Below are 23,166 nucleotides of genomic sequence, written 5' to 3' on the forward strand. Positions count from 1 at the left end.
GGCAATTTCTTTAGTTTCCTTTGCCTGTTTTTCTTCGTCTCCTGTGTATGGATTACACTTTGCCATTTCTTTGCAATTCTCATAATTTTTTGTTGGGAACTATATTCGCCTGTTCTTGCACTGAACAGATACCAGCTGGGTGCAGTGGTTCATGGCTGTAATCTCAGCACTTTGGGAAGCCGAGGCAGGTGGATCACCTGAGGTCAGGAGTTCGACACTAGCCTGGCTGACATGGCAAAACCCCATCTCTACTAAAAGTACAAAAATTAGCTGGGCGAGGTGGGGGGTGCCTGTAATCCCAGCTATTCAAGAGGCTGAGGCAGGAGAATCGCTTGAACCTGGGAGGCAGAGGTTGCAGTGAGCCAAGATCACACCACTGCACTCCAGCCTGGATGACAAGAGCAAGACTCAGTCTCAAAAAAAAAAAAAAAAAAACAAAAACAAAAACCTGAGACTGCATAATTTAGGAAGAGAGGTTTAGTTAGCTCTTGGTTCTATAGGTTATACAGGAAGCCTAGTGGCTTCTGCTTCTGAGGAGACCTCAGGAAACCTTACAATAATGGTGGAAGATGAAGGGGAAGCGGGCAAGTTTTATATGGCAAGAGTGGGGGAAGAGAGAGAGAAAGAGGAGGTGCCACATACTTTTAAACGGCCAGATCTCACTCACTATCACAAGAACAGCACGGAGGGAATGGCGCTAAACTGTTTATGAGAATCCACCCCCATGATCCAATCACCTCCCATAAGGGTCCACTTTCAACGTGGGGATTATAATTAGACATTAGATTTGGGCAGGGACACAGATCCAAACCATATCAGGAACTGAACATTTTATATTATATTTTGTAGCAACTCTAGATGCTGCTCTCCTATTCCCTCTAGGGCTTAATGTTTTTGTTATTTGGTTTGTTATCTGTTTACTTGTTTAGTGACTTCACTGAACTAATTTTGTGAGGGCTGTTTCCCCTACGATGTGTAGCTTATGATGCCCCTGCTCATATTTTTTCGTCTTCTGTCTTTTTTTTTTTCTCCCTCTTATCCTGGTTTCCTAGAGGTTGCACCTGGGTCTGCATAAACCACCTATTGGTGAAAGGTTGTGCTTAAGCCCCCTCAATTAGATTGGTTTTACCCTTTACTTTTGGCCGCGAATGTGGTTTGAAGACATCTTTTACAGCTCAGGGTTCAAACTTGCCCCATGTTCAGTCAGAAACTGACAGCCCAGAATTTCTTTCTCCAGTCACTCCTGAGAGTGATCAGCCTGGGCGTGCACGCAGTCTTCCAGACCACCAGGAAATGAGGGTAATTTTATTTTTAAGCCTGCCTTCCTAAGAATCCCCTCTGAGTCAGATTAGCTTATTGTTCAGCCATTGCTTGGTCAGAGGTTATGCTTCAGCCTCTTGAGCTAGTGTGTTTTGCTGATGGATCTGTATGTGGTTTAGGGAATGATTTCAAGTCTGCCACACTTTCCACTCTTGATTTCTGCTGTGTGGGTGCAGCCTGGCACTAGAGCACAATCTTCTGAGTCCCCAGGGATGACTGTAGTCCTAGAACCACTATTCTTGGTTATTTCTTTACCTTGTTCTCCGTTAAATTTCTGGCCTTACATTTCACTTGATGGCATTAGTATCTAGCCCCTCCTTAATTGCTGGCCACCAAGCTTTCCATTATTTTTGCCAACTTCTTCGGGATGCTTTCCAAATAAAGTTAGTCCCCTCAGGAAAAGCTGTGGAATTCTCCATCCCTAAGGCCTGACTCTCTCCCTGGGCAGAACCTCTGCACCACTGCACCAGAGCTGGGGATGGGGGAATCAGCCTGCTTCCCCAGGAGTGATATCCTGTTGGTGAGTGGGCACCGGAGTGGAGGACAGTATTCCTTGATCTCAGGTTGCCCCTCTCAGCATGGAACCCGTGCCCTACCAGGGCGTTAAGGTCCTGCATTCCTAGCCTGCTACCCCTATTGCAGAGCCCTTGCCCTAGGAGGGGGAGCTGAGTGGGTAAAGGGAGTATCATGGGTTGAAGTGTTATGTTGGAATTAAAAATGACATGTTGAAGTCCTAACCCCTAGTACTCCAGAATGTGACCTTATTTGGAAAGAGGAGGTTTATAGAGGTAATCAAGGTAAAAGGAGATCACTAGCATGGGCCCTAGTCCAATATGACTTGTGTGCTTATACAAGGGGGAATTTGGGTGCAGAGACAGACATGCACAGAGGGAAGACAGTGTAAATACACACAGGTAGAATGCCATGTGAAGACAGAGTGATCCATCAACAAGCCAAAGAGCACCAAACATTGCCGGCAACCACCAGAAGCTAAGAAAAGGCAAGGAAGGATTTCCCTATATATTTCATAGGGAGCATGGCCCTGTGGACACCTAGCATTCAGAACTGTGAGAAAATCGATTTCTGTTGCTTAAGTTCAATTTCCTGGTACTTTGTATGGGAACTGCAGGAAACTCAGTCCTCTCTGCTGTAATGACCTGGAATAGTGCTTCTACAACACAGGGCTGCAGAGAGAAGAGATTCTGGCAGCCTATGCCTCCTGGGGTGAAACTGTGGAAGGTTAGGAGCTGAGGGATGAGGGAGCCCATCTTCCTGGGTGCCTCCATCTGGAGTGGAGGATCTGGAGCAAAGTTTCCATCACATGGACCTGGGGGTGGGGGACGGGAACACAATGTGTCTCAAATGCCACCGACTCGCTGTTCTTACTGAGACGTAATTATCTTTTTGAACGACTGTCTCTCCACGTGCTCTGTGCCCTTAGAACAATTTCCAGAGGCTTTAAACAGTTGATTTTAAGTATTTCTCATCAGTTAAACCGCTGTTTCCCTGGGGAGAGGGTCCACCAAGCTCCTCACACCACCATTCTGGGAGTGTCACCTGTTTAATTTTTGGCAGATTAGGATAGAAGGAGATTCAGCTCAGAGAAGATGATCCTGTTGCTTTGTGTCCCCCTCCTCCTGCATGAGACCAGAGTCCTCCCCCTGCCCCTACTTACAGTGGAGACCACCAACCCCAAGACCTGCCTTCCTGCCCCACAGAGCAGCAGAGACAGGAAGGCAGAGGAGAGCTCCTGACCCTCATCACACAGCCGAGGACTTGGCATTGGTGGGACCCCAGAGGGCACCCAGAGCAGATCACTTCTGTGAGGCAGGTGGCTAATCCCAGGAAATGGGGAGCAGTGGGAGGGAGAAAGGGTACGGCTTGGGGACCCTCGGGTTTCCCCCCAACACAGGGACAGAGCAAGGAAATGGGGTGGCAGGACAGGGGTCTCAGAGCCAGGGCCCCTGCCAGATATAAATGGCCCCCCGTGGATGCTCATTAAATGATATTTTACTCCCCATGAGAGACACTCTTTCCCGCAGCCTGCCCCTTTCAGATGGAATGGTTTATTTAAATCAGATGTAAAGAGTAGAAAGAGACAGATTACAAGCCCCACGGGTCCATTAGCCTCAAAGACGGGAAGTCTGCCCATCCTCCCAGGTTTTCCTGGTCCTAATCTCCTCCGAGAGCTGAAGATTCTTGCTGGTGTCCCCTCACTGCTCCAGGGACACCGTCAGCTCATGGCATCGTGTTGTAGACCCTGTAGTTCTCCTTCTGCGTGATGTGCAGCTTCCAGGGGAAGAGGCGCTTCTGGGAGGGGAGGCCGCGAGCCTGCTGCACCATGAGCGCTACGTCCTCATCCGAGAGCAGCCGAACCAGATCCCCCTCAGCGTCCCGGTAATTCAGAGCTATGTCCTCCCTCTGGAACTCCCGCCTGCATGGGAAAAGTCAGGGATAATCAAAGGTCCTGAGCATGGGGTAGGGGTAGGGAGAGGGGGTAAAAAGAGTGTTATGTCCTGAAGCCAGGGGTGAGAAAAAGTCAGAGCCTGATACAGGCCCGTGTCATCCAAGTAATCCAACCTCCCATTGTACAGATGGGGATATCGAGGCCTAAAAGGGAGAAGAGGCTGGGTGCAGTGGCTCACGCCTATAATTCCAGCATTTTGGGAGGCTGAGGCGGGCAGATTACCTGAGGTCAGGAGTTCGAGAGCAGCCTGGCCAACATGATGAAACCCTGTCTCTACTAAAAATACAAAAATTAGCTGGGCGTGGTAGCATGCACCTGTGATCCCAGCCTCTCAGGAGGCTGAGGCAGGAGAATCACTTGAACCCAGGAGGCAGAGGTTGCAAATGAGCTGAGATTGCACCACTGCACTCCAGCCTGGGCAACACAGTGAGACTCCATCTCAAAAAAAAAAAAAAGGAGGAGAAGCGACTTTCACAGGAAATTAGTCGCACAGCCTGAAATGTCTTGTGTATAAATGTGCTAAAGGCTTAAGAGTTGTGAAGAAGAGTGGATTTGACTGGGCACAGAGTAGGGCCGTATAAAGCCTCAGAGAGACACTTGTGTGAGGCTATTGAGGAGAACCTTGTAAGGACAGGAACTGTCTGGCCTGGGTGCGGGAAGATGCGCATCCTTCTACTTGGCTGGTGTACGTAGAAATTGATCTGAGCTTTCTACCAGTAATTTGACAATGTGGGCCAGAAGCCTATGAGACTTGCAAATGCTTTAATCCCCAAATCCGCTTCTTGAAAATCATTACAAGGAAATGATCAGATAAGTCATCAAATAGATGAACTAAGATGGTCTGTACAACGTTGTTTAGAGTAGTAAAAAAGTAGAAGAAATCCTAAGAGGCCAGCAAAAGCTCATGGCCCCAGCCCCTCACCTCGTGAGCTCCAGCAGGTCTTTGAATAGGGGAGTGCTGCTAAGATCTTCCTCCACCGCGATGTCCCTAAGGGGGTGACAGGCTGGAGTAAGGAGGCATCAGGCTGGAAGTGGGGCGTGGGGTGGGGGAAAGGAGAATGAGGCTGGCCAGGCCACCCTGGACGTTGATGGCTTGTTATAGCATTGTGGCTCGTCTGGGAGCCACTGGGGGCTTTGGAGTGGGAGAGGGACCCATGAGAGGGTGATGTGAGGGGTGGTGGTCGTAGGGATGGCAGGAAGGCTGGACAGGCCCCTCCCTCCCAGGTCACAAACTTGACGGTGCTGATGGTGTCTTCGTAGTAGTAGCAACGCAGCCAGTTGGTGGGGTCGTCCTCCTCGGGGAAGTCTTTGAGGATCTTCACGAAGGAGAGAGGGAAGATGCCTGTGGCTCCCCGGACAGTGCCCTGCAGAGGAAGAGAAGGGAAGCCACGCTGGTGAGAGGAGAGGCCGCAGAGCCATGCCTCAGAGCCCTCGGTCCCGTTCTAATGATGGGGAAAGGCAGATGAGGTCCGGGTCTTCTTCTGTAGAGGGAGGAGAGAAAGCGAGGAAGTTCGCTGAGCTCGTCACTTCTAAGAAGGCTTATGGGTTTTACAATATGTCAGAATCTGGATTTATATAGAAAGCTGCTTTTTTTCTCACTCATTCATTCAACAAAGACTTCTTGAGAAACCAGCCACGTGACGGGCTCTGGGCTCTCAAAATAGATAAAAGTCCTTAGGCTGGGCGCAGTGGCTCACACTTGTAATCCCAGCACTTTGGGAGGCCGAGGCTGGCGGATCACCTAAGGTCAGGAGTTCGAGACCAGCCTGGCCAACTTGGCGAAACCCCGTCTCTACTAAACATATAAAAATTAGCCAAGCATGTTGGCGTGGGCCTGTAATCCCAGCTACTCAGGAGGCTGAGGCGGGAGAATCACTTGAACCTGGGGGGGTGGAGGTTGCAGTGAGCCAAGATCATGCCATTGCATTCCAGCCTGGGCAACCAGAGTGAAACTCTGTCTCAAAGAAAAAATAATTAAAAAAAAATAATAATAAGTCCTTGCCCCCACAGAGTTTCCAGTATGATGGGGAATGACAGGCTGTACGCACTGTGAACGACAACCTATCCAGTGAGTCAGATGGCAGCAGGTGTTCCAGAGGAAAATAGAACAGGGGAGGAGGAGGATGAGGGGTGAGGAAGGGCCTGCTGCTGATCCCACTCACTCACTCATTCAGTCATCAGATACAACTGTGCCTCTACTCTAGACCAACTAGCCAGAAATCAGACCCAGACCCGGCCACGGCCTGGGCTTTGGGCACGTGTTCTGTTCATCTTCACAACGACCCTATGGAAGACGGATTATTTACATGCCATTTTACAAACATATTAACCAAGGCTCAAAGTGGTCCCCTCCCTGCCCCTCTGCCCCCCACTTCAACCTGAGGCCAGAAGTTAGCCAGCATACTGATAAGTAGGACTTTCCGGAAAACAGGAAGGCAATACATATTTTCTATTTCTGGAAAGTGACCCAGAGATACTCCTCAGTCCTCTGTAAGAGCCCTGAGTTCCTGAGATGGAGATCTATGATTAGGGTAAAATGGAAACCGCTAAACTGGCTAAACCAGTGGTCACTCTCCAGGGCCTGGACGCCAGGGACCCAACCCAGCTCTTAAAGGTCCCAGGATCCCGGGGGGCTGACCCTGCCTCTGGGCCTGTCCCAGAACTTCCTTCAGACACTCCCCACAGGAGCACTAAGTCTGAAGACAGGACCTAATACAAAAGGCTGGTCCCAGGCCAAGGCCCAACACAGCCACTTCCCACCTCCACTCACTGAATCAGAATGGAGCCCTTCTGTGGGCCACACCGGGACAAAGCACTGACCGGGAAAGGCCCTGGCTTTGAAGTTTCATTTAAGTCTCCTAATGACCCTAGTACCCGGCCAGGCGCTGCACATCCAGGCTCTGGGGCGAGCCCTGGCCATCTACCACCTCCTTTACCCCTTCCAGGAAGCCGATGAAGAAACATTTACAGAAAAGGAAACCGCAAGTTTGAGTAAGTTTCCAAAGGTCCACAAAGCAAGTGAAAAACAGAGCTAGGAAATGGCCCAAACAGGCTGACTCTGAGTTCACACTCTTCATCAGCAGCTTTTATTGCGGCAGGCAGGGTATGTACTGTTGTCCCATATTACACAAGTGGTTGCGATTTCACCCCTCAGGAGCAAATATCTGGAGAGCCATGTGATTGCTGCAACTTAGCAGTGCTGCTGGCATCTAGTGGAGAGGCCAGGGATGTTGCTGAACACCCTGCAGTGCTCAGGACAACCCCACAAGGGACCATCTGGCCCCAATGTCAGTAGTGCCCCTGCTGAGACACCCATTGCAGACCAAGAAACTAAAACTCAGTAGGTTAACTTACTTGCCCTAAGCAACCCATTTTTCAGGGTCAGAACCAAAGACAGGTGCATGAGCTCCAGAATGTTCTGCTCCCACCGAACACCTGCCTCCCCAAAGGCTGTTTTCCCGCAGGCTCCCCAACCTGCCTGGATCTCCAGGACTATCCTCAGATAGCATCTCTTCCCTGAGGCCTTCTGAGACAGTCCTCAGTCTCTGAAGCACACAATGCCTGAAGCAACCTCACCTCCAGCCTCACCTCTAATCTCAGCCTAACCTTACCTGCATTCTCACCTCCATCCTCACCTCCAACCTCACCTCCATCCTTATTCCCAGCTTCACCTCCAACCTCATCTCTAACCTCACTTCCAACCTCACCTTCATCCTCAACTCCAAACTCACCCCCATCCTCATCTCTAATCTCACCTCCATCCTTACCTGCAAACTCATCTTCCTCACCTCTATCCTCACCTCCATCTTTAACCTCACCTCCAATCCCACTTCCATTCTCATTTCTATCTTCACCTCTAATCTCACCTCCAATCTCACCTCCACCCTCACCTCCATCCTCACCTCCAATCTCACCTACACACCTCCAATCTCACCTCCATGCTCACCTCCAATCTCACCTCCAATCTCACCTCCATCCTCACTTCCAACCTTACCTCCAATCTCACCTCCATCCTCATCTCCAATCTCACCTCCATCCTTACCTCCACCCTCACCTCCAATCTCACCTCCATTCTCACCTCCAACCTTACTGTCAATCTCACCTCCAACCTCACCTCCATCCTTACCTCCATCCTCACCTTCACCCTCATCTGCACCCTCACCTCCATCCTCACTTCCAATCTCACCTCCACGCTCACCTTCAATCTCACCTCCATCCTCACCTCCACCCTCACCTTCATCCTCACCTCCAATCTCACTTCCACCCTCACCTTCATCTTCACTTTTAATTTCCCTCCAACCTCACCTCCAATCTCACCTCCATCCTCACTTCTGAACTCACCTCCAGCCAGTCTTTGTTGATCCGACTGAGCAGGAAGATCACATCTCCAGCTTTGAAATTCAGCTCCAGTTTGCTGTTTCCAGTGAAGTCAAATAGAGCCTGAGGAGAAGCGTGCAGTAAGGAGGGAAGGAGAAAACACTCACTGAGTTCCTGTAGAAGTGCCTTACATACTTTAGTCTCCCATTTTACAGATGTAGAAACTGCGGCTTGGGGAGAATAAGCGACTTCTCTGAGGCCACCCCATTTTTTAGTGGAGGGGCTAGGAATTGAACCCAGGTCTCCCTGACTCCAGGATGGGTGCTCCTTCCAAACCTGGTGGGGGTGAGCACACAGGGAAGGGTTCAAACTCTCTGGGCTGAGCACCCACCTTGGTCACCAGGCTTCATCGCGGGCTGGGCCTTGTTTGAGTCATCTCTGTGGCTTCCATGCCTAAGGCAGGGCCGACTCAGAGGAGGCCCAGGCAAACTGGCTGGATGAGCATAGGGATGGAAGCATTCTCCTCTGGCTCCACACGCTGGTCACATTCCCTCCCCTTAGCTGGGCTCGGGGACCCCCAGTGGCAGAGGCTGAGGCTGTAACCCCTTCCTTCCTCCCAGTGCCCAGCACTGTCCCAGGCACATAGCAGCGCCCAGCAGGAGAGGCCCAGTGGCTGGCAGGTGGGCCAAGGCCAATGCCCACAGTGTGAGAGCCTGGCCAGCGTGGGGGCGGGGGGTACCTCTGCTCTCGGAGCTGCCATGCGGTCAACACTGTTGCCTTGTGGGGACATGCTCTTGCTGTGGAGAGAGAAGAGGGGCTTGTTAGCCCTGTGATTCAGGGCCCAGCTTCCTGCTTCTGTGTCCAGAGGAGCCCCTTGCAAGGAGTGGGGAAGGCAGGGGAGACAGAAGATGCTGAAATATGGCTGCAATTGCTCCTCTGGGCGGGCACACTTGTCCCCAAATCCTCACAACCTCTTTGGAGGTGGGATTGTTCTCCCTTTATGGACCAGGAAGCCGGGCTCAGAAAGCAGATGGGGAAGGGGATACACGCTCATTCGGTGCCTTTCACTTGCCAAAGTGTTCAGATTTGTTTGTTCCTCTGCTCGCTACAACCAAGCTCTGATGTAAATGTGACTGTTTCTAATTTTTCAGCTGAGGGAAACTGAAGGTTGGAGAGGTGAAGTGCCTTGCTCTGGGGCCCGTGGCTGCCACATGGCACAGCTGGAATTAAGACACACCTACCTGTGTGCACAGGGGAGATGCCAGGCACGGAGAGGACCCTTGGAGACATTGGTGGGAGGAAGTGGAGGGAGGAGCTGGTGGGGAGCTCGGGAGCTCTGTCCTGCTTTTCCTAGAATTCTTAGTAGCAGCAACCTGGGCTTTGGAGGCCCAGCAGTCTAAGAGTGGCTTGAATTTTTGGTGGGAGGGATGGGCTTTTTGGAATAAGGGAGGAGCAGTGTGCCCTGGAGGCCAGCATGATACAACCAGAGCCATAGCTGGCCCCACGGAGCTCCAACACACTAGGGAGAAGGCATTCCCAGAGATGCTCAGAGAATGTTTGTGGATGGGCAGATCTTCCCTCCTCTCTGCCCCCAATTCTTTCCAGGCACCCAGAGCTTCTGGGCTATCCCCAGTGGTTGCTGTGGCACCAAACTCTCCAGAGTCAATATCCCAGTCCTCGTCTTCCAGTCCTTATTATCACATTGAAAGGCACACACGCTCTGTCCCTCCAAGCCTGAACGTGACTTTCTAAACCCATCTAATAAACCAAATCATCCTGGAGTGTCCAGGGATATGGCTGATCTGTATTTTCCTTCTCTCCTTTCAGGGAAAAGAGATGCTTTTCCAGCAGGGACCCAGGGCTCTGGCCATGTGGAAGCCCAGGGGCTGGTCACTTACACTTTCCGGGTGCGCGGGCGGAGCCGGCGGAGTGCCTGGGGCACCTGCTCCGAGTCATAGGGTGACTGGTAAAAGAAGATCCGGACGTCCTCATCCATCAGCACCCAGACTGGCAGGCTGAGCAGGCTCTGTGTGGGTGAGACAGCAGAACCGGTGGGGTAGTCAGCAGAAAGATCTGGACACCCCAGCCTAGATGTACCCTCCCCAAGCCCTGACAACAGCCCTCCTCTCTTTACTAATGCATGATGCCTGATAACAGAAACGCGTTGTTTAAAAAAATAAGAAAACTCAGCATGCTGAAGGTAACACTTCACAAGCTCTGCTCCTGGGTCCAAGGTCAGGAGAGGGACCAGGGGCTTGAGAAGAGTCCATTCAGAAAAGACTTAAAGTTCTCCAGAAACAGCAATAATGGTGATGACAAGTAACATGACCTGGCGGTGACTTTACCAGGTGGGTATCACATGCGTGATCTTGCTCCATCTCATGACATCCCATGAGTTAGGATCAGAGAGGTGAAGGGATCTGCCCAAGGCCACACAGCTTAGCAAGGGACAGAGCTGGGGCACCCAAAGCCATCTGCCAGTAAAGGCTACCCAAAACTAAAGGTGAGACAACAGTCGGTGGGGGTGAGGGCCTCCCAAAATAACCCAAATTAACAACGGTTGGTGGCATTATAGCCTACAAAACGCTTCCTGAGACTTTATCTCATATCATAGTTGAGGAAACTGATGCTTGGAGAGGGAAAGTACCTGGCCCAGAAGAGCAGAGCTAAGTGGCAGGACCCAGAATTGAGCCCTAGTGTCCTTGTTTCACCCAAGCTGGTTCCACCTACCACGATGCAAAGACCTTGAAGCTGTGAAGACGTGAGCACCCAAAGCCTGGCAGGCTCATCTCACCAAACTCCAAGCTCACAGGTCTGGGGACACTGAGGTTGGCTTTGGGTGCTGAGGCTCCAGAGGCACCCAGAGCCCTGCAGACGATCCCATGGGGGCAGCAGGATAAGGTAGGGTCGGGGAACTTTGTCCGAGAGGAACTGGGGATGCACAGCCTGGGAGGTGTTTCAGGAGTCAGGGGCTCCTGGGATCGAATCCCAGCTCTGCCTGTCACCAGCTGGGTGGCTTTGGGCAAACCTGGCTCCAGATTGTCATTAATAAAATGGAGACAATAATAGCCTCTCCCCCGTGGGATTGTGTGAGAATTAAATGAGTAAATATATGCATAATCCTTAGAACAATATCAGGCATATAACAGGCGCCCATCAAAGTTAGATATCATCATTGTTACTGTTATTTTCATTACAATGAGGCACAGTGGGTAAGAGCTCAAACCCTGGAGTCACAGAGATGTGAGTTCAAATCTCATCCCACCTACCTAACTGCTCTGTCACACTTAACTCACAAGTTATTGAGCGGATTAAATAAGATTATTCATTTATCCATAAATGTGTATCAAGAGCCTTCTGGTTGCCAGTCAAAGCTCTTCACGCAGTTCCAGGCAGTTGTCATTATCATGTGATTCACATTCTTCATGAGGGTGGGGTGAGACCAGTGGGTAGGACTTACAGAGAGTTGGGCTTTTCTCCTAGCTGCCCGACAATGGGACAAGCATCCTGGGTCAGGGCAGAGTGGTAGTGAGCTCCCCATCTCTGAGGGTATGCAAGCACAGGATGGGGTGCCCATGGCAGAGATTCCTACACTGAATGATCTCTGGCTTCCAGGAACCCAATCGGACACAAAGAGGCAGAGATGGATCCTCTGGGCTGCTGGTTGCTACGACCAGGTGTGGAATGAGGAGCCCCAGTTCCCCAGCCTCACCTCTTGCCTTCTCTTCCTCCTTCCCTCCCTCCCTCACTCCAGAGCTCACTCCCCTATTCTAGCCTAGGAGGAGAAGGGTGGAGCCTCAGCCACCCTGAAGGAGCAGCTGGAGCCCACCTAGCTCCCCTCCCTCCCTCTTCCCTGCTCAGAGCCCAGGATTCCTGCAGCTACCTGCTCTCTCCTCCTTCCTCCCACCTCCTCTGCCCTCCATCTGCTCCTTCCCTCCATCAAGAGTCACGATCTCTCACATTCTGGAAGCAGGTTCACAGTTTACAAAGCACTTTCTCATCCTGTTCTCGACAGATCCCAACTTCACTCCTGTGATACTAGAGGGCACTGCCCCATTTCACAAGTGTGAAAACCAAGGCCTAGAGAGGATGGGCAACTCACCCCAAATCACCCAGCCAGTCAGTGTCAGAGTCTAGACTAAAGGATCCTAGTCCAGTGCTCCTCAGCTGTGAGGACGCCTCTGGGCTGGGAGGAGGGCTTCCCTTGCCAGCTTCCTGAGGTCACTATCAGGCCTCTAGTGACGGTGCACTCACTGCCACCTCATGAGGAACACTGCCCCTTTCCTGGATGGCTGTGGCTGGTAGAAGTCCTTTCCTGACCACCTCGGCCTCTGCCTTTAAGATGCTCCTTCCTCTATGCTCCCATCTCATAGAGATGCAGAGTTTGCAAGTCGGAGAACACGCAAGGGCCCCCAGCCAAGACGCATGAGTGTAGCTAAAATCCAGCCCATGTTCAGGTGAGGGGGTGTGTTGTCCCAGAGGAGGCCTTCTCTAGTTTGCACAAAGATGCTATATGAGCAACCTGCGGCCTGTTTGGCCACGCCCCCATGATGGAGGCACACATAGGTCTCCGTGTGATCTTATGATCCACCTGTTGGCATTCCCATGGGACAGTGGGTACCTTGGGGGCAGGCACTGGATGGAATTCACCTTTGTATTTTAACGCCTGGCATAGACATTTACCTGTGGGGTTTGGAGCATTAAATGAAGACTTGCCAATTCCAAGTGTGGCTCCTGTACCGTCTCCATTGCTCCTGCCCCTATCCCTGGAACCCTAAGGACGCATACTGTTTTTCTCCCCAGACCACGCCTTTAGGGATTGAAGATGGGGCCATCAGAGCCAGAGAGCCAGCCCCAGTTCCCAAAGCCATACCCAGGGATGGTACTTGGGCTCCCCCGCCAACACTGCATGCCCTTCCACGTGCCAAGGTGGCAAGGCCCACTGGTACCTTCATGTAGGCGTTGAGGGCAGGTATCCGCATCTCAGCGATCTCCTGTTTCACACCCACGTAGACTTTGGCTGAGAACAGACAAAGAGCTGTCCTAGGAGCCTGGCCCAACATGGCCCCGGGGCTCAGGGCTGTCCCTGCAGGCCAGGAACCCTGGCCGCAGCCCCTTCCCGATGTCTCAGTATTCTTCCCTGTTATCTTTTCACAGCACTGAAGTGGTCACTCTGGCACCATCCAACTTTCATCCTCTGAGTTGTGCTATCACCAGCTGATATTTTTCTTGTCTTACTTTTCTATTTACTGCCTGTTCATCCAAACACACACACACACACACACACACACACACGACTCAGTTCAAAGAGAGCAAGATTTTCACCTGCTTGGCTCACAGCTGTACCCCATCACCCAGGACAGTTGCAACCCTGGCTGCACATTCAAGCTACCCAAGGAGCTTATAAATATCTCACTGTGTAGCACTTGCCCCAGAGCAATTAAATCAGAATCTCTGGGGGCAGGACTCAGGAACCAGGATTCTCTCCATCTCTCAAGGCACATCCACATACCACCAAAGTTAAGAACCATGGGTCTAGAATCATGCCCAGATGAGTGAGCATTTGTTAAGTGGATGAATGAACAATTCCTCAAGCTCAAGGCAGAGTGTTCTGGAGGAAAAGGAAATATGACGGGCTACCAAGAGACAAATGTCCCCTCCAGGTGCCTTCAGGTGGGTGCACTGGTGGAACCATTCACCAAGAGAACCCCCACGAGGAAGCAAGCCTGAAACCCGCCTAGTTCCTGGTGTCCAGGAGATGGACAGAGGTGATGGTGGCGGTGGTAGGAGGGTCTGGGCTAGAGCTAGACATTTGGTATTTAAGAGCAAGAAGGTGACAATTAAAGTCCCAGACATGGGTCAGTTTGCCAGGGTGAGTGTTTGGAATGATAAGGCAGGGGACAGAGGATGCCTGCTCAGAGGATCCCCACCTTCCAAGGAGCAGCAGAGAAGGTTGATTCTGTAACAGAGAAGCTGAAGGGGTCTCTAGTAAGGCAGGAAGGGGATTGGGAGACACTGGTGTCTCAGGAGGTTGGAGAAAGCTTAACAGAGGAAGGAGTAGGGGCGTGAAGATGAGGCTTGGCACTGGCCATGGAAGCCAGAATTGATGGGTCATGGCCCACCTCACCGAGAGGAATTTCAGTGGAGTAGTCAGAGCTAAACCAAGCTGAGGAGTTAAGGAGAGGATGGCCATGCCAAGGTGAGAGTGTGCGAATTTGATTGCCAAAGGAAGAAGAAAGAGATCTTTGGGGGCCCTGGGGGCATGGAGGCTCAGGGAGGCTGGTTGTAAGAATGCTGTTTCATGGCTCAGGATTGTTTAAAGACAGAAGAGGGTTGAGGCTGTGGAGACGCTTAGCAGAGGGAGTTGGTATATCAAGGGGAAGATGAATATACAAGGAAAATGAGGGGTAGATTGTCGGGGGAGGGCCCCAAAAGAGAGAGGAGGGAAAGTGATGGAGCCTGAGAGGGGAGGTTGGCTTGGAGCAGGCAAGACTCCTGGGGGGAGCTTCAAGTTCCTTGGTGGGGCTGGATGAGAAGGAGCAGGGTCATATGCTGAGACAGAGAGAGACAGAGACAGAGACAGAGACAGAGACAGAAAAAACAAGCTGGAGGTGGGGTTGGAGCTTGGGGAAGGGTCCCTGAGGCTTGGGGAAGGGAGACAATTGTCTCTGTCTCTGGCGTGCAGGGCATGAAGGGTGCCGCTGAGACCACCCCTGTGTAACCCATTCATGATGGGGTTTCCTCCTGCGGGGCAGGTGCTGAGCAGCCAAGGGTTTGGCGCTGTCCAAGGTGCATGTTACGATCCAGCTGGGGAGGAAGGACCAGGAGGCCAGGGGGCGAGGGGACTGTTTGCAAGCAGAGGCGTGAGGCCGCCCAGCTTCCTGGCAGGACAGGGGAAGAAGGAGAGCCACAGGGACGCTGGAAGCCAAGACTGTAAAGTCAGAGGGCTGGTCTCGTGGGAGGAAGCTGAGGGCGGGCAGGGAGGTGAGTCAGTGTGTTTAGGGACCAGACTGGGGGATTCCTGTCTCTGAGGAAGGGAGGCTGGGTGCTGAAGTGCTCCAGACTGTGGCCTCCTGGTAGGGGACAGCAGGGGTGAGTGGTCGTCAAAGCTCTGGGGCTGTGAGGCTAGAGTGCTTGGGGTGGAAGCCACAGCGTGAGGCAGGGGGAGCTGTGTGGGGAGGGCCTGGCAGCCCGTAACTGCCGGGAGCGGGGGCTATAAACTACATGAACAGTTTTCACTGGGGTTGAGATCAAATCACAGAACAGTGTCAGGGGCCCTGGAAGGAAGGAGAGTCAGCAGCTCTGCAGCAGCAGGACGGGAGTGGCCGTCTACCTGGGAGTGTGGGCAGGGTACAGGCCAGGGCACTGCTCTTGCTGTCTGGCCCGAAGCGCTCCTCCAGCTTGCTCTGCAAAGCATGGAACTGGCGGTAGCGGCGGTAGATGAGGTACTTGGATCCTCCTTTTGTCTTCACCTCGATGACGAAAACCTAAGGAGGACAGAGGTTGTGGGGAGGGCTCAGGGGCCAGGAGCACAAGCCAAAAAGAGGTGGAGGGGAAAAGGGGAGGAGGAGGAGGAGGCAGATGACGAGGATAAGGATGCAGAAGGGTCTCTGGAGAAGGAGACCCCTGTCAAGTCAAAAAGCTGGTGCCCCAGAAGCAGACGAGCTTTGCTAAAAAAATGAAAAGAAAAGAAAAAAAAACTGGAAAAAGAGAGGAAGTGAGATCTAGTGTTAGAGGCAAGAGCCCTTGGAAATAGGCCAAACACACTCTCAGGCCCGAGAAATGAGGAGCCATGCCTTGGAGGTCATGGTGCAGAGTGAACCTGCCCCCGGCTGTGCTGTGGGCGCAGGATGCCCCTTCCATCTGTGTCTGAATATGACAGGGATGTTGTGGGGGCAACACTAAAGTCCCCCAACCCCGACTCTCCAGGTGGAGGTTCTGAGGTCAAAGGTCGCAATCAGGATTTCTCAACCTTAGTATCATGCTGGGGCCGGATAGTTCTTTACCGGGGACAGGGCTGTCCTGTGCACGGTGGGGTGTTTAGCAGCACCCTGGATTCTATCCACTAGATGTGAAGTAGACCTGCCCCAAGATGCAATAATCAGAATCTCCCAGGGTAATGTCAAATGGGCAAAATCGGTCCTGTTGAGAACCACTGAGATAGAAGTTGAGAGATCAGAGAATTGGAGGTTCAGAGGTCAGAGGGCAAGGTTCAGAGGTCAGCTGGGTGGAAGTTCAGAGGTTGTCGAGTGAAGGACCAGGAGTCTCTCTTACAAAGTGGCTGGTGAAGCCTCTCTTCTCCTCGATGTCGGCAATGTTGGCCGAGATGGCAACATCATCTGGAAGCTGTTCAAAGTCACTGTGCGAAGGAGAGGAAAAGAAATCCTGGTTATCACCCTGATGCGTTTTGTGGGCCCACAGCGTATGAGGTAGAGTGTAAAGCAAACTAATGTTGTGGATCCAAGATTTGTCTCTCAGCACCCCTTCCCAGGCCAGGTCCAGCCACTGACCCTGGGAATACGGAGATAACAAGTCACAGCCCAGGCCTTGAGTGCAGGAATGGGAAGCTGGTGGCCATATTGAGTGCAGGAATGGGAAGCTGGCGGCCATATGGAGTGCAGGAACGGGAAGCTGGCGGCCATATTGAGTGTAGGAATGGGAAGCTGGTGGCCATATGGAGTGTAGGAATGGGAAGCTGGTGGCCATATAGCAATAGCCAAATTATAGTCTAACACATTGCTGTCAATTGCACAGATTCACCCAGGAACAAGGCATCAAACATCTCCATACCAGGCCCTGTCCTAGGCCCTGGATCACAGGTGTAAACAAAGTCAACACATGCCCTGGATGGAGTGCTATGGGACCCCCATAGAGAGACCACCTAATTGTGCCCAGGTTGGGGAAATCCTCAAAAAGGAGATGACATGTGAGCAGGTCTAGAGGGTAAAATAGGCATCTGCCAGGTAGAAATTGGGGAGGGTCTTCCAGGCAGTGGGAGCAGCATGACCTGTGGAGTGGGCCCAGATCTGTGTGGCTGGGGCCAGTGTGATCTGAGACTGAATGGGCAGGTGAGGCCAGTCTGAGAGTCCCAAGGGCCAAGTAGGGAACTTATGTAGGCAATGGGGAGTCATGTAGGGCTTCGGAAGAAAGTAAAACATAGGCCAGGCACGGTGGCTCATGCCTGTAATTCCAGAACTTTGGGAGGCTGAGGCAGGCAATACAAAAAAATGACACCCATCATCCCAGCTACTTGAGTGGCTGAGGCAGAAGAATCGCTTGAACCCAGGAGACAGAGGTTGCAGTGAGCCAAGATCATGCCACTGCACTCCGCCTGGCGGACAGAGCCAGACTCCATCTCAAAAAAAAAAAAAAAAAGAAAGTAAAACATAAATATGATTTTGGCTTTAGGGCCAGCTCAGGCAGGTGTGTGGGAAGGAAAGAATGGGTGGAGACTTAGGGGACAGAGCACCACTGGGAGGTCCTGAAGTGGTCCGACTAAGAGATTGTGTGCACCTGAGCCAGACAGCAGGGACAGGAGGAGATAGACACAAGGGCCACCAACCTTGGTGGACACTGTGAGCATTTGCTGTATCCTTTGCTTCTTCCTGGCTAACCGAGAGGAGCACTGGTTTTGTTCAGAGTAGCCATGTACCTAGCCCCAAAGTGATAGATCATGATGGGTCTGAGCCAAACATCACCATCCAGCTCCTGTTTTCCAGCCTCCCTTGCAGCTAGGAGCAACCATGTGACCAGTTCTGGCCAATGAGACCTAAGAGGAAGCCTGGTGCAGGGGCCTCCCCAGAGTGCTTGCTTTCCTGATCCCAAGGCATGGACAAGCTCATCATGGTCTCCCCCTTTGAAAGCAGTCTTGAAGCAAGTGTGATATCCAGACCTACAGAAGCTATGTTGTCTCCATGAGGCAAGACACGAGAAAGGCCAAAGGAATCTCTGGGGTGCTAGTCCTGATGTCACTGGCCTACAGAACCAACTATGGCTTACCTCTGGACTTTTTTTTTTTTTTTTTGAGACAAAGTCTTGCTCTGTCCCCCAGGCTGGAGTGCAGTGGTGCAAGCTCAGCTCACTGCAACCTCTGCCTCCCAGGTTCAAGTGATTCTCCTGACTTAGGCTCCCAAGTAGCTGAGATTACAGGCGCAAGCCACCACACCCAGATGATTTTTGTATTTTTAGTAGAGACGGGGTTGCACCATGTTGGCCAGGCTGGTCTCAAACTCCTGACCTCAAGTGATCCACCTACTTCGGCCTCCCAAAGTGAACTTCTTGTTAGGTGACCAAATAATCCCCTGTTTGTTTAAGCGATGGTCACTTCCTCCACTCCCTGCAGCCTAATGCATTTCCAACAGACACATTACCAATTTCCTGTTGTTCCTAAGTTATGATCAGGAGAGGCTGGGCACTGTTTGGATGTGGAGGTGAAAGAAAAGGCACGGTCAAGAGTGACACCTACATTTCTGGCCAGGATGGGGACGGGGGGCAGAGTTGATGGACTGTTTGGGGCATGCTAATTTGAGAGGCCTGCTGTATAGCTCAGGAGCTCAGCATGGGGGTCTCGGCTAAAAGTGGCGAGGTAGGATTAACCTTCTGCCTGTGGCTTGTGGCCAAGACCCCCGCTCCTGACTCAGTGAAGAGCTATCAGGGAACAGAGGAGGGGTCTGAAAGGGACAGATAGGGGAAGAGGAAACAGACTGCCAAGGAGCAGGAGAAGGCACAGCCAGGAGTCTCTGAGGGGTCACTGAGTCCAGCCACTTGGAGACAGACAAGGAAACAAGAAGCAACTATGATTCTTCTGGTGCAGCAATTGGGAAACAGGAGAGAGAGTGGTGGGGGTGGGGGGGTGGCGGTGGTGGGGGGATTGCAGGGGCTGCCAAGTCCAAGGCCCCGGAGCTGGCTGGGACCTCAGGAGTCTACACACCGTAGTCCCAGTCCACGCTGGACCCACGTGACCTGGAATCTGAGGCTGCATCAGAATTCAGGGGGCTGCCACGTGGAGGTGACTCAGGGTAGCAGTGGGCAGGTAGTGGAAATCCCCCCTCCCAGCCCCACTCACTTTCCACACATGCTGCCGTGGTGATACCCTTGGGAGAAGCTTCCTCCTCCACTTTCTCCCCTGGGGCTGTGCTTGTCCTGGGTAATTTCCTCTGCAGTATGATAGGGTGGGAAGGTGGGGGTGGGGGGCACATAGGAAGGAACCTGAAGCGTAGCAACGGCCCTGAGCAGGGCGGCAGGCAGGTTGGGTGATAAGAACGACAGCTGCCTATTTCCTGAGGGTGCCAGGTGCTCTTCTAAGACAGTGTCACCTTTGTACAGATCAGGAGACTGAGGCACAGTAAGATTAGCCTGAGTAAGTCGGGAAGCTGGGATTTGAGCCTGAGCAGTAGCAGTCTGGCTCCAGAAATTTGTTACCAAACTTTGCCATACTGCCCCACACTCTGAGCCTCCCGGCAACTTGCTGTGTGAATTTAAAAAATTCCCAGACCTTCTCGGCCTGTGTCCCTGTCTAAAATAATTATAATTTTAGCGAACCTGTATGTGGCACTGCCTGTGTGCCAGACACTGTTCTAAGCCCATTAAGACATATGGGCTCCTCAGATCTCACAGCTCCAAGGAGAAGGGAAGGGGACACTGGACACTAAACAAATAATGACATAATTCAAATGGGCATAGTGCTGGGAAGGAAAAGCACGTGGCATTTTGAACTAGAACAGGAGCCTGGCCATTATTATATTCCCTCAAAGAATCAATCATGCAGCAGACAGGAGAGATTGGGAGGAGGAACTTGTACTATGGAGGCTCATGCGCCATCAGAGGGCATCCTCGGGCTGAGGGTGGTCAAGGAGGGCTTCCCAGAAGAAGCAGCACTAGTGATCAGCCGGGAAGAGCAAAGCAAAGAGGAGTTGGTCGCAGGATGGCAGGAAAGGCCTTTCAGGCAGGGGGAACGGCAAGTGCAAAGGCCACAGCTGCTCAAGAGGCAAGTTCAGGGAACTGCAGGGAGCTGAGCATGGCTGGAGCACAGAGCAGGAGGCGGAACGTGATGAGAGACCAGTCATAGAGACAGGCAGGGCCCGCTCACGAGGTGCCTTGATGCCTCGCAGAGGGACCTCGAGTTTTCCCTGGGGTGGTGGGGGCTGAGGAAGGGGTCAAGCAGGACAGACATTGGCAGAGGCTCGAGGCAGAGGCACAACATTGGGGACAAGAAGATCAAGCTCCCTTGGGAAGATTCCTCCCTGTGCTCCCTCCTTCCCTCCTCTGTAAAATGGGGACAGGAGAAGTACTTATGTCTCCGGGTGGTCATGCTATCCCATCTGTAACAAACACAGCCCTGCAATCCCCACGAGGGCAAGGACTCTGCTCACCCTACATTCCAGGGCCCAGAACAGAGCTTGGCATACAGTAGGTGCTCAGTACTGCTCAATACACAGCCACTACCGTCATCTGCATTTATGGAGTTTTTTGATGGGCAGCATGAGAATGGCCTGGCTGCCTGCGGGGCGGGCAAGAAGAGCAGCAAACCCAACCGGAAGTCCCCTGGAATATCCGCTCCTTTGGGGGCCTCACCCAGGCCCTGCTGGGCCGGGATGTTCTGGCTCAAGACATACTCGCGCAGTTCACGGACTTTGGAGCCTGGCCTGGGGGAGGTTTTGGAGCCTGGCCTGGGGGAGGCTGAGGCTGGAAGAATCCTTGGAGGGCAGCCAGGGCAGGTTTTCTGGCACCTGGCACACAGTAGGTGCTCAAAACATGTCTGTTGGAACCGAACTTGCCACCCCTGAGGCAGCCCTCCCCATCTTTGGATGTCTCGCCTTGGGGTTCTAGAAAGTCCCCGCTGCGCGAACCTGCGCCCTCTCCTTGTACTCTCTGCTTTGACCTTAAGCAGAACAATCCAGGCTCGCTTTCAAACGGGGCCTTCGAGGTACAGGGAGCCCCCATGCCCCCCGTACCTGGCTCCAGGCCTCATGAAAAGCAGTCCCTCCCCCTCTGAGGGCCAAGGCAGCTGAAAGGGGACAGGGAGCGGGGGAAGGAGCACACAGTCCTGCTGGTCAGCTCTCGGCGTCATCCCCTGAACCCTGTACCCCAGAAAGCAGGAAGTGCCCAAGCCTCAAACAGCCGCTGTCTCTGGAAGGTTCGAGTTTGCGTGAGGCTGGGTCCCCTAGGAGAATGTGTGGGGAGGAAGGAGTTCAGGTCGGCCAGCCTTACCCAGCTCCTGCATCCCGCTCTGAGGCTCAGGAAGGCCACGTGGACTCCCCTCTAAGCATTTGTTTCTGCTGCCCTTGTCCCCACCCACGCTTCAGGTTCTACTTGCAGCCCCAGGCCCCACCATGGCCCTTCTGTTCCCCGCGTAGGCGCACACCAGCCTGGCCTGTCTCTGGCGACCCCCTGAGTGGCCTCCACGTAGGTAACAGAGGTCACCTGCTGTTCCAATCCAGGGGGTGCAGGGGCCAGGCTTTGTGTCCTCAGGGCCCCCACAGCTCAGAGCTCAGGCCTGGCTACCGAGGAAAAATTCTGAAAATGCTTCCCAAGCGACGAGGCTGGATGCCGGTGAGGCTGTGCTCTAAGCCCCAACCTTGCCAGTCATTCTCTGTGACCCTGAGTAAGTCTCTTATCCTCCTTGGGCCTCAGATTTCCAATCTGTACAATGGCAAGTTTGGACTAGAAGAATCTAAGACCTTTTCCACCTCAAAGATCCACTCATTCATTCATTCATTTCTTCATTCATTCAGCAACATTTATTGAGTCCTTGGTCCCGGTGCTCAATAGGGATGAGCTACCTTCTAGGGATACGGCAGTGATCAAAACAGACACAACCTCACGGAGCTTGCTTCTCATGAGGGAGCCAGTGTTCAAGAAAAAAATAACAAATGAGCATATAATATTATTCCCGTAATGTAAGACCCAGGCAGAAAAGGGAAATAGGGCAAAGGGTCAGACAGCAATAAGATAGGGGCTGTCAGGAAGTCTTCTTGGAGGAGGTGACATTTGAGGCAAGCCCTGATTAGAGGAAGAACAAGCCAGATTCTGTGAATTCTGTTTGCACAGAAGATGGAAAGTCATTGCTGATCACCATGTGAAGCAAAGGGCCCCAGCCTGGGACCTGGGACACCTGCATTCCTCTCCAGACACTGCCAGTCACATGTTATGTGACTGTGGGCAAGTCACTCCCACTCTTGGAGCCTCGGCGTTCTCATCTGTGTCTGAGGGTGGTGAGCCACAGCTCAAAGTTTCCTTAAAGCAGTTCTGAGAGGTTGCATTTCTGAGTATTTGGGTTCTGACTCAACCCCAGCCTCTCATGTTGATCAGGGACTGCAGAAGGACCGGCCTTTGTCCCCAAGGCCTATGAGGAGCAGTGAGAAGGCCCGGGGGTGGCCACACCCCGGCACTCACCTCTCGGCCCGCAGCTGCTGGGCCACGGCCATGGTGGGCGATGGTCCCAGGGAGCAGGTGGAGAGTCTCGCCCAGCCAGTCCCAGGCTGAGTTCACCTCTCACTTCCTCCAGCCACCCTGCGTCTCGTCTCAGCCTGCGGTCCTGGGAGTCCCCAGGAGCTGCCTTTGGGGAGGCTCAGGCCTGCTTCTCTCCACTCTGGCAGAGGCTCCTCCTCCAGGCTCTCTGGGCCTAGCCTGTGGCCCACACTTCCTCTTACCTCACCTCCCAGCTGCACAGAAATTGAGGAAGTGGACCCTCGGGTGCTAGGTTTGCAGGAATCCACTTCCTTGATGTCAGTCCTTGGCACCAAGCCTCAGTTGGGTATCAGAAGACTTGCTCCATCAGAGATGGGGTCCCAGCCATCAGGGGGTCTTGTGATCTTGGGGAGTCACTTCTCATCCTCTGGCCCATCAAGCCCAACCCTTATTCTCTTACTGCCAAGCCTTTGCCCAAACTCTTCCCCAGGCCTGGAATGCTGGCCTCCATTTTCCTGTGATCCCTTAGCCCCAGAGTAAATGCCACCTCCTCCAGGAAGCCCTCCTGATTCCTCTGGCCTCTGTCTTCCTAGAGTGTGAAGTTTGGTTTGTGCTCCCTGGCACTCTGGGATATCCTTTCCTCATCCTTAGAT

General features: G+C 52.7%; 1 protein-coding gene across 2 annotated transcripts; it reads right to left on the bottom strand.

The window, feature by feature from the left end:
• Window positions 1-3,366: 3,366 nt before the first annotated feature.
• Window positions 3,367-22,696, bottom strand: NCF4 (neutrophil cytosolic factor 4). 2 transcript variants are annotated; one of them, XM_032138092.2, is made up of 10 exons: window positions 22,499-22,696; window positions 16,379-16,463; window positions 15,438-15,591; window positions 13,054-13,124; window positions 10,003-10,130; window positions 8,844-8,901; window positions 8,129-8,227; window positions 5,021-5,151; window positions 4,710-4,775; window positions 3,367-3,754 (listed from the first exon to the last, which is right to left on the bottom strand). In XM_032138092.2, the coding sequence occupies exons 1-10, from the start codon at window positions 22,528-22,530 to the stop codon at window positions 3,559-3,561; spliced, it is 1,020 nt and encodes a 339-aa protein (XP_031993983.1). In that variant the 5' UTR covers window positions 22,531-22,696; the 3' UTR covers window positions 3,367-3,558. The 2 variants fall into 2 exon arrangements, with proteins under 2 accessions (XP_031993983.1, XP_031993982.1); XM_032138091.2 differs by having other exon boundaries at window positions 4,710-5,151.
• Between the last annotated feature and the right edge of the window lie 470 nt (window positions 22,697-23,166).

This window comes from Hylobates moloch, unplaced genomic scaffold (genome assembly GCF_009828535.3).
Source record: "Hylobates moloch isolate HMO894 unplaced genomic scaffold, HMol_V3 SCAFFOLD_19, whole genome shotgun sequence".
In the NCBI taxonomy this organism is placed as follows: domain Eukaryota; kingdom Metazoa; phylum Chordata; class Mammalia; order Primates; family Hylobatidae; genus Hylobates; species Hylobates moloch.

Bases quoted from the DNA above. Each gene is read 5' to 3' on its own strand.
- NCF4 (XM_032138091.2), bottom strand. From the start codon at position 22,530: ATGGCCGTGGCCCAGCAGCTGCGGGCCGAGAG. The intron at 10,131-13,053 runs GTACCAGTGGGC...TCACCCACACAG, and splicing joins CCCTCAACGCCTACATGAAG to AGCCTGCTCAGCCTGCCAGT. The intron at 3,755-4,709 runs GTGAGGGGCTGG...TTTCCCATGCAG, and splicing joins GACCTGCTGGAGCTCACGAG to GCGGGAGTTCCAGAGGGAGG.